Genomic DNA, 11191 nt, shown 5'->3' on the forward strand with positions numbered 1-11191 from the left:
AAAGTAAGTAAAACAGCCAGAAATAGAACCAGAGCTTTCGGACAACACTAGTCCTTCCTCAGTGGCGATATATATATATATATATTATGTATATTATTTATTGTTATATATATAATTATTATTATTATCATTATCATGATTATTATCATTATAATCATCATAATATTCATCGTCGTTATATGCGTCATTATCATTATTATCATCGTATATGCCTATAATATTAATGAATGGTTTATGATTTATAGTATAAAACATGTTTTATATTTTAGGTACATACGCATGACTATTCATGATTATTATGATTATTATTATATGGTTAACTATTACCTACCAATTACAGTTATGTTGAAGGAACACGAATCTGTGTTATTGTATATATCTGTAAATGTGTACGTAACTTCGTGGATTCCCATTACCAATATGGTTGGTATAGAATGACTTTCAATAACACGAACGTCTCTATATGAATTATCCATATACGTAGGATAATTCCATGTGACATTTGTGGCATTGGAATTAATGGTTGTGTTTACTTTGAAACTTTCCTGGCAGTAAAATGTTGGCGGCTCATTATCTGTAAATAAAACACATATTAATTAACAAAAACAAGAGATTGAAAAAAAGTGAATTACAATGAATGAAACTGGATGAAATTTAATGATTTAGATAGAGTTGAATGGAAATACACGAGGTAAATGGATTGAAGATATGAACAAATTAAACAAAGTGAACCACGGTAACGAAATAAAAAAAAAATATAAGAAATAAACAAAAAGAAGGTAAACGAGAAGAAAAATGAAAGGTGAACAAAATGATCTAAATAAACAATATAAATTAAATGGATGAAGCAAATAAAGTGTATTGAATGAGATCAATAAAATGAGAAGACAAATGTCGATGAATTATATGAACTTCAGACCCACCATGGTGAGGCTGAGGTAGATATAAATTCAATATCCCAACTAACTTTCAATGTATTACATTTATTAGTAAATCTCGTTAGGGCAGGTGTTTTGGATGTACAAACTCTTGGGTTTCCTGAGACTCCTTTTTATCATTTTGACATCGTCCAAGTATAATTTTTTTTTTTTTTTGCAAAATATATTGAGATATGAAATTATGCATAAATATAGAATAGTAAATAAAACATAGAATATTTTTCTACTGTATTGTAAGTGTTTTCTTCGTCCCTTTATGGGTAGCGGCTCTACAATTACCAGCTCCTAATTTTGGGCATCTAGAGACATAAAATATTTATAAAAAAAAGTACACGGCAATTTAAACAGATTTAAATAACTGAGAAGCATGTTGTAGAAGAAGCCACTATTTTAAAAAGGATTTAAGTATTTAAAATGAAGCCTTTGGTTAAAAATAAATTCCAAATTCCTTGTTAATTATATTGTTGGTATATTTTTTAAGTTCTTTTGTAACATTGTAAAAGAAAATTCAAAATTCATTCCTATTATATATCATCACCAAATCATACACTTTTGCCAATTTTAAGGATAGAACTTTCATTTAAACCGAAATTAGTAAACTGTTATATGCACTTGGACAACTGGTATTTAAAACAAGATACTAGCAACTAATATGTCTATTTACAGGAATTGCATACTTGCAGCATTCTACTTTTTACTATAAACTGCTAGTATACAAACATTCCGAGCGTTAAATTGTGTAAATATTCTATCAATTAGCCATTCATTGGATTATCTATGGTGTATGGCCTAGTGTCATATATAGGCAATTCAATTTACACAAAAAAGTACATACCCACCTGTATCATATTATTATTATTATTATTATTATTATTATTATTATTATTATTATTATTATTATTATACTTATAATGGATCATCATCATAATAATCATCGTCATTATTATTATTATTATTATTATTATTATTATTGTCATTTTTATTGTCATTATAATCATCATAATAATCATCGTTATTATTATTATTATTATTATTATTATTATTATTATAATCATGATAATCATTGTCGTCATTATTATTATTATTATTATTATTATCATCATTATCAACATATATGCCTATAATATTAATGAATGGTTTATGCTTTATAGCATAAAAAAAACATTTTTTATATTTTAGGTCTGTATGCATTACTATTCATGATTATTATGATTATTATTATTATATGGTTAACTATTACCTACCAATTACAGTTATGTTGAAGGAACACGAATCTGTGTTATTGTATATATCTGTAAAGGTGTACGTAACTTCGTGGATTCCGATTACCAATATGGTTGGTATAGAATGACTTTCAATAACACTAACGTCTCTATATGAATTATCCATATACGTAGGATAATTCCATGTGACATTTGCGGCATTGGAATTAATGGCTGTGTTTATTTCGAAACTTTTCTGGCAGTCAAATGTCGGTGGCTCATTATCTGTGAATAAAACACATGTTAATTAACAAAAACAAATTAAACCAAGTGAACCACGGTAACGAAATATAAAAAGTATAAGAAATGAACAAGAAGAAGGTAAACGAGAAGAAAAATGAAAGAGGTTAACGAAATCATCTAAATAAACGATATAAATCAAATGAACGAAGCAAATAAAGTGTCTTATGAATGATATAAAAACAAATGAGAAGACAAATGTCGATGAATTAACGAAAAGAATGAAATAGTAGATAAATGCGATGAATAAAAATGAGATGTATTCAATGAATGATATGAATGAATAAATGTAATAGATTAATCAATTGAATGACCACCGTAGATATAACACACACACACACACACGCACACACACACACACCCACACACACACACATATATATATATATGATGTATTCAATTAATGATATGAATGAATAAATGTAATAGATTAATCAATTGAATGAGATAAATTCAATGAATGAGATGAATAAATAAAGGGAATAGATAAATATGACATGTAAGATAAATGGGGTGCATGTAATGAATGAATTGAAAGAAATAATTTCGATAAATGAAACGAATGTTGTGAATCTGGTAAAGTGGTGAATGGATTAATGAAACGAATGAAATACAATTTGACTAATGTTAAAGCTGTGTTGCAGCAGCTATATTTTTTACCTTGTACACAAATTGTAAAGTTGCAAGTGGCAGTATTGTCAAAGCTGTCTACAGCTGTGTATATCACAACTGTTTTGCCAATATAAAATTCGCTGCCGACTGAATGCGTTGAAGTTAGGTTAGGTGTCCCCGCATTGTCAGTCACTGTAGGTTCAGTCCATGTAGCATTAGTGTAGTTTACGCCAGCACTTGTTGAAAGATTCATATCGACAGGGCAGTTAGCTATTAGAGGAGGTTCTTTGTCTATATCTTAAAAATACAATTGTTAACTTTTGAAGCATAATAAATTTGAATATAGGAATATTAAATAGTGTCTGTGCTGAAACTAACTATAATGAGTAAAAACAATCATGATTTTATTGCAGTCTTTTGAAAGGTTATATTATACCTACCTTCAACTGTGATAAAAAATGTACATGAAGCACTGTTTCCTGCTGTGTCTGTAGCAGTGTATGTTTGAGGAGATTCCAGAGTAATAGCGATCGCAGTCGGAGGCTGTCTATCAGGATCCGCCACAGGACTTGATCTGGTAAGTTCTACATTATCTGTCGGTACAGGAACCATCCAGTCGACCAATGCTGTTGTATTTCCAGGATCCTTTTCGACGGTAATATTGTCAGGGCACGTAATATTTGGAGCTTCTAGATCTGTTAACCAATATGGGACAACCTAATTTATGTACGTTATAACTAAATTATTAAATGGTTAAAATATATCAATAATATATAGTTATCCTTGGGATGTATACATTTCTAACTATATTAAATAAATGATAACAATAATAATAATATTAATAATAATAATATATTATTATAATATTAATATAATAATTTTAATATTTAATATTAAAATTATAATATATTAATATAATAATAATAATTTAAATGTAATAAATTTAGGGAAAACGCCGAAAGTTCTACAATTTTTGAGAAAACTTATGTCTGCGTCAGCTTTTTTCAACTTCTTGCTGAGTTTCTCAAACAGCCTGAGGTCTTGCTTTGTGACCGTACTGGTCTGTGTAAACTCATGAACAATACAGCCAAACTTCCGAACAGAAAGTATAGTATAAAGACGAATTTAAGAGCAACAAATATACATTTAATAGAACCAGACATGTTTCTTCGTATTCAATACGACATCTTCAGTGTAACAAAACAAAAAACCGAATTCAGATATCCTGAGGTTTATTTACCTTTGCCTATAACTTATGCACATTAGAGTCAATTCATTCTAAACAGGTATTTGAATACATAGTAGTGTCGTAACTTGTTGGCACGTTAAAGTTACGTAATTCCAATTCTAGTTTCTAAAACAGTCTAAGGTCAAATGCTTAGTTGAATATCGTAGCTCTAATTTATTCTAAAATAGGTATTTGAAAACATAGTAGTGTCGTTACTTGCACGTTAGAGTTAAGTAATTCTAATTCTAGTTCAAATGCTTAGTGTAATCTCGTAACTTTGAACTTGTCTGTTAAGTTCGTGATTCTTCCATTTAATATGGAGGGATTCTTTGATTTTTAATTGATACTGTGTATTTGCTTTATCTATTATTTCAAAGCACTTTTTGTTACTCTGTGTTTTGCAATTACTGTATTTTTTGATGTGTTTGTATATATGTGAATTTTTATCCCTATGTAAATGCTCCTCTATCCTTGTTGCAAAATGGCGGGAAGTCTCCCCAATGTATGAGGCCTTACAGCCTCCACATGTGAACTGATATACAACGTTGGACTTGAGGTCATTACTAATAGGGTCTTTACTATTAAAAAAACTACTTATTTTCGTTGTGCTAAATACCATGTTGATGGTTAAATTGCTACAATATTTTTTGCATAGTGTATTTATCTTTTCATTAGTGTGTTTAGACATTTTTCCAATAAATGGTAACTTGAAATAACATTTTCATCGCTATTAGTTTTGGTTTGAACGTTATTGTATTTTTTATCAAGGTAGTTTCTAATAATTTGTCAATATATTTTTAAAGACATTTACATCTTCATTAAATCCAAACCAGTTAATATTAATTTTATACATCCTGTCTAACAAAGTACTAATCATTCTGGTTTTATAAATTCCCGGACAAAAACTAAAATAACTCAACATAAGTCCAGTGAATGTTTTCTTCATGATCGTTGAAGTTTTGGTGTTTCCATTCTCTAATCTTTTAACTAAAACGTCCAAAAAACATTAATCTGGTTGTTTTGTTCCTTTTCAGCAGTAAATTTTATATTTGTATGTCTTGAGTTTAGAAATTGCTGGAAAAGTTCTGCTTCAAGTTGATTGTTAAATAAACAAAATGTGTCATCGACGTACCGCAAGTATAAATCCATTCTGGGCAGTCCTTGTCCGTTAACCACAATTTTTCGTTGTGTCCCATGAATAGGTTTGCAAGGATGGGAGCTAACGGAGATCCCATACTAACACCGTCAATCTTTCGATAGCATTCTTTGTTAAAACGAAAATGTCCTGATGTTGCTGTGACTAGAATTTTTCGGAGATTTTTTGGTTTTAATTTGCATTCATGTTTATATGTAGTGATGTAATTTACAGCTAGGTCTATCGATTCATCTAATGGTATAATTGTAAATAAACTTTCCACATCAAATGATATCATGAATTTGTTTGTTAACTTACTGTCTTTGATGGTTTTGACGAATGTAAACGTGTCGGTAACGGTGTATTCCTCTGGTATATGTGGTTGTATCAGTTCGCTTAAACATTTGGCTAGTTCGTAGTTGTAGGTTCCAATGGACGAGACGATTGGTCTAGTATTTGATAAACCATCATCACCAAATGCTTTGTGTAATTTCGGTAAACCATATATTCTTGCAGGTATAGAACCCTTCGGGTAAATTCGTTTGTAAGTTTCCGCGTCAAGCTCTCCAGTTTAATGTATACTCCTAAGAAAACGTTGTAAACTTCCTTCTTGTTTGAGTGTAGGGTCAGTGTTGATTTTAACGAATTTCGTTTGATCTTCTATAATTTTGTTTATACAAGCATTGTACATCGAACGGTAATTTAAGCATCACATTTTTAACATTTGTAGCATTACTTTCTTCTCTTGACTACATTGATTAGGTGTACAGCCACAAAAAAAAAACAAAAAAAAACAAACAAAAAAAACAAAACAAAAAAAAACAGTAAAATTAATTAATAAAATTATAAAATTAAAAAAAATATAAATAAATATAATATATATATATGTATATATATATATATATATTTTTTTTCTTTTCTTTTCTTTTCATATTTTTTGTGGCTGTATATGTTTAATTCTTACTTGTTTATAAAAACCAGACTACTTAATACTTAAAACTTAATTTTTAATTTTGCATATTATTTATTTATTTATTTTTTATTTTTATTTCTGTCATTGTATTAATAATGATTTATTAATTATTTTTAATGGTGGTCATATCTTAAAGTTTGTTTTCAAACTTATTTTGACCACCATCCACATACTTTTTTTTCCATATGAATTATACTTCTAATTTATGTATATGTGGAGAAATACTAATAAACAAACAAACAAACAAACGGTCTAAAATAATGATTCCGTTTCCTTTGTCGGGTTTTGTTATAACGATTTCCCTATTTTTCTTTAATTCCTTAAGTATTCTTATGTTCCTGATATCTTTCTGTGATGGTTTGTATGAATTCACCTATGTATGTGCTAAACCAGACAAATGCGCTTTTATTTCAGCTGATTTGTTAGTGTCGAATTAGTGTCGAATTAGAATTACGTAACTCTAACGTGCAAGTTATAACGACACTACTATGTATTCAAATACCTATTTTAGAATAAATTAGAGCTACGATATTAAACTAAGCATTTGACCTTAGACTGTTTGAGAAACTAGAATTGGAATTACGTAACTTTAACGTGCCAACAAGTTACGACACTACTATGTATTCAAATACCTATTTAGAATGAATTGACTCTAATGTGCATAAGCTATAGGCAAAGGTATATAAACCTCAGGATATCTGAATTCTGTTTTTTGTTTTGTTACACTGAAGGAGTCGTATTGAATACGAAGAAACATGTCTGGTTCTATTAAATGTATTTTTGTTGCTCTTAAATTCGTCTTCATACTACTTTCTGTTCCGAAGTTTGGCTGTACATGAGTTTACACAGACCAGTACGGTCACAAAGCAAGACCTCAGGCTGTTTGAGAAACTCAGCATATATTATTATTATTATTTATTGTTATAATAATAATAATTATTATTATTTTATGTATATATTATTATTATTATTATTTTTATTATTATTTTACAGCTATTTGATGCAGTAACAATCTTCAGGAGTGAGTGAATAGGAAGATAATGGAGGTATATATGAGGTTCAGCAGGTGTGTATGTTAATTGTTTTTACATAGTCTTGAGTAGGAATTTATTTCTGTGTCTGAATTTTGAAAGCAGCTTTGTTCTTTTGTTTAGAGTTGATGGTTTCTTTGAATAAATTATGTGACATATCTCAATAAGGCAGAGATTGCAGCTTTTTGTTTCGGCACTGTATCGTAGCTTTGTCAATTATGGACCATTTGATGTTGGATTTGGTGTAATTTTGCTTCCTTTAATTTTCCATACAAGTTTTCATAAATCAGTTCTGTTCTTATGCTTCGAGGAGCTAAATGTGTGCTTATGGTTTGTATATCTGGTTTTGAATGTGTCTCTAATTTCAATGTAATATTTGAAGTCACCATTTGTGGTTACGGTGGCCTTGTAGATAATTGAAGATACGAACCTAAACATAGACGACCGTGTTGAAACCATCGCAGAAAAAGAAGCATTCATCACATTTAAGGACCATAAAGAAAACTTTCAAAACAGACAGAGCTGCAGACTAATCAACCCATCAAAACCATAAATCGGTCGCATAAGCAAAACCAACTTTGATCGCGTTAACTGGAATCTGATATCCAAAACCAAAATACATCAGTGGAAAATCACTTCAGCAGTGATCAATTGCTCTAAAAGCATAAAACAGAAAGCCAGCAGCACATTCATTTCAATCGACATCGTGGAATTCTATCCTTCGAATAAAAAAAATCAGTTAATCAACTCTATTAAACTCATGCAGAAGTCTACCAGCATTACGAAATAGAAATAAGCATAATCATGCAAGTACGTAATTGCATCCTATGACAGCAATTTTACATGGAAAAGGGAAAGCTCCAAGACACATTCAACGTCACCATGGGCAGTTTCGACGGGACGGAAGTATGTGAAGTAGTCTAGATTTTCATTCTGTCGTCCCTTGCAAAAAAACTTGGCAAAAATAGCATCGGTCTATAACGGGACGACGGCCTCGCAATCAAGAGCACATCACAAAGTCAGTGCAAAAAGATAAAAAAGGAACTAACATCCATCAAAATTACTAAATTCCCCACTATTACACTGGATCTACAACACGATACTTACCAGCCGTTTACCAAGCTGTTTCCAGAACAATGAGTTTAAACCAGCGCCTGGAAACAACTAGCCTCAATAAAAACGAAACATCATCTAGAGTGCGACGCACCAAATTTTAGTAGTACTCTTTTTGACCTCCATGATGTGGAGTCTGAAAACAGATATAGTGTACTTGGAGACCTAAGCTTAAGCTCACAATCATCTCTCGATCTTGGACATCATAAAGCAGCTTCCTCTCCAACTAAGCCTAAACCAAGATCAGCCAGTGGGCCCCGTCCATTACGGATTGTTAATGTAAATTGTCAATCATTAATTAACAAAAAAGCTGCATTCTATAACCTAATCGAAAAACCTGATATTATTATTGCAACCGAAACATGGTTTAACAAAAATATTGGCGATGCCGAGTACTTCAGTTCTCAATACAGAGTGTACAGAAAAGACAGAAACTCCACAGGTGGTGGTGCACTAGTAGCTGTTAATAGTGATTTCATTAGTGTTAGAGAAGAAACCCCTACAGGGTAGACTACGATGTTCCATCATGTCCTTATTAAACACTGTATATGTACCTTTGATGATTTATATTATACTCCACAACAAGTTTGGGGAAATATTAGATGATAATGGCTTGACACAATTTGTTGAAGAAACAACAAGACTAAATAATACCCTTGATTTATTCCTAACTAACAGACCTAACCAAATTAATCGAACACAAGTTATACCTCGTATCAGTGACCATAATGCTGTGTATACCGAACTGGAAATCAAGCCAACTCGAAAGAAGCAAATCCCACGAAGAGTAGCTCTATATAAAAAAGCAGGATGGGCAGGACTCCGTCAACATACTGAGAAACTTGCAGAAATATCGCTAATGCTAAGTCTAACTCAACTGTTGACTAGGTATGGAACCTCTTCAGGGATGGCTTGAGAGAAGGTATCCAGCTATTTATCCCCCATAAAACCACGAAGTCAAGAGATTCACATACATGGATAGACATAGAACTTAAGAGAAAAATTAAGAGAAGAAATCGGGCATTCAAAGCTAGCTAGTAAAAAACATGGGAAAATTAAAGATGAAATAAAGTTTTAAAATCTTAAAAAGACTGTGCAACATGACCAATCTCCATACCAATTTCCAAATATGCCTGACATAGATGTCTCAACCTCTGGCACACTCAAATTACTTAAAAATCTGGACCCAAGCAAGGCTTCAGGCCCAGACAACATCAGCCCAAGAGTTCTTAAGGAATTGAGTGATGTCCTAGCAAATCATCTAACCATTATATTTAGGAAGTCACTTCGTGGAGGCAGTGTACCACAGGACTGGAAAAAGCAAACATCACCCCAATTTTTAAAAAAAGGTCAAAAATACAATCCTGCAAACTACCGTCTAATCAGTCTTACCTGCATAGATTCTAAAATCATGGAGCATATTATCTACAGTAACATAATGACCCATGCTAGCCGTCACAATATCCTCTACAGGCTCCAGCACGGTTTTCGCAGTAAAAGATCCTGTGAAACTCAGCTTCTGGAATTCATACATGACATTGTTACCAACATGCAAGATGGGTACCAATCAGATGTATGCCTATTAGATTTTTCAAAAGCCTTTGACAATGTCATAATCTTAGACTTGTTGAAAAGCTTCGTTGGTATGGAATCAATGGTCAAACTAACAATTGGATTAAAAATTTCCTCAGCGGCAGGACCCAACCAATCAGTAGTGATTGACGGTGTTTTCTCCCTCAGAAGATGTTATTCTTTCCTCGGACATCTAGGAACATAAATCTACTAGCAAAGCACCAACTATTGAAGTTTTTAAGGGACCCTTGGAAAAAATTAATCTTACTCGAACCACCACATACCACCAAAGTGCTATAGCCTTCAAAATTGAAGTTTGCACTAATCTAAAAGAAGAAGTACAACCAACCCTCCATCCAAAAAACGTGTGAAAACCAACATCGGCTGCAGGTCCTCCCTGAAATTGGTTAAAAAACACTTTCCTGTAGGCAGGATGCTTCACAAGGTATTCAACGAAAATAATTTCAATCTTTTAACAACATGGGGAAAATCATCCATTCCCACAGCAGCAGAAAGCACCAAACCACAAGAACCATCTAATACACGCAACTGCCGAAAGAAAGATGAATGCCCCATATCAGGAAACTGCCTCGCATCTTAAGTTACCTAAAAGGCCACTGTGACCACAAATGATATAGCTCTTTTTTTAATTGTATAAACTTTTTAATTGTAATTGTAATTGTAGTTTTTAAATTTGCATTATAATATGAGGGAAATAATAGAGCAGACATAAATAAATAAATAAATAAATACATGTGATAGTGTTCCTTTTCTTTTGACTTTACCTTTAACCGTGATGACAAATTCACACACAGCGTTATTATTGTAAATATCGTATGCCACATAGACTACAGTGTAAGACGAAACATTGTACATATCGTTTGGATAATAGTTCTGGACTGTCCTATTTATACCATTCTTGTCAATAGGAACTGGCTCATCCCACGAAACAACTGCTGTCGCTAATCCTGGATCGGTCCCAACAGTGAACGAATCAGTACATTTTTCAAAATAGGGAGATTCCAAATCTAAATAGTAATACAATCATAAGAGTGACTCAATATCTGTTTTGATTTATTTTTAAAAA

General features: G+C 31.6%; 1 protein-coding gene across 1 annotated transcript in view; it reads right to left on the reverse strand.

Annotated features, from left to right (window-relative positions):
* The window catches only part of LOC117121139, a gene marked incomplete at its 5' end in the record, with an annotated part of 56981 nt that extends 45849 nt beyond the window's left edge, over positions 1 to 11132 (reverse strand). Inside the window, 7 exons of the mRNA XM_033266240.1 lie at positions 332 to 574; positions 3101 to 3349; positions 3493 to 3747; positions 5413 to 5580; positions 5734 to 5895; positions 9925 to 10051; positions 10858 to 11132. Of these exons, the coding sequence (XP_033122131.1) occupies positions 332 to 574; positions 3101 to 3349; positions 3493 to 3747; positions 5413 to 5580; positions 5734 to 5895; positions 9925 to 10051; positions 10858 to 11132 (1479 nt within the window). The remainder of the gene's footprint in view (positions 1 to 331; positions 575 to 3100; positions 3350 to 3492; positions 3748 to 5412; positions 5581 to 5733; positions 5896 to 9924; positions 10052 to 10857) is intronic.
* Between the last annotated feature and the right edge of the window lie 59 nt (positions 11133 to 11191).

This window comes from Anneissia japonica, unplaced genomic scaffold (assembly GCF_011630105.1).
Source record: "Anneissia japonica isolate Jap-2015-1 unplaced genomic scaffold, ASM1163010v1 scaffold288106_len264728_cov135, whole genome shotgun sequence".
Lineage (NCBI taxonomy): Eukaryota > Metazoa > Echinodermata > Crinoidea > Comatulida > Comatulidae > Anneissia > Anneissia japonica.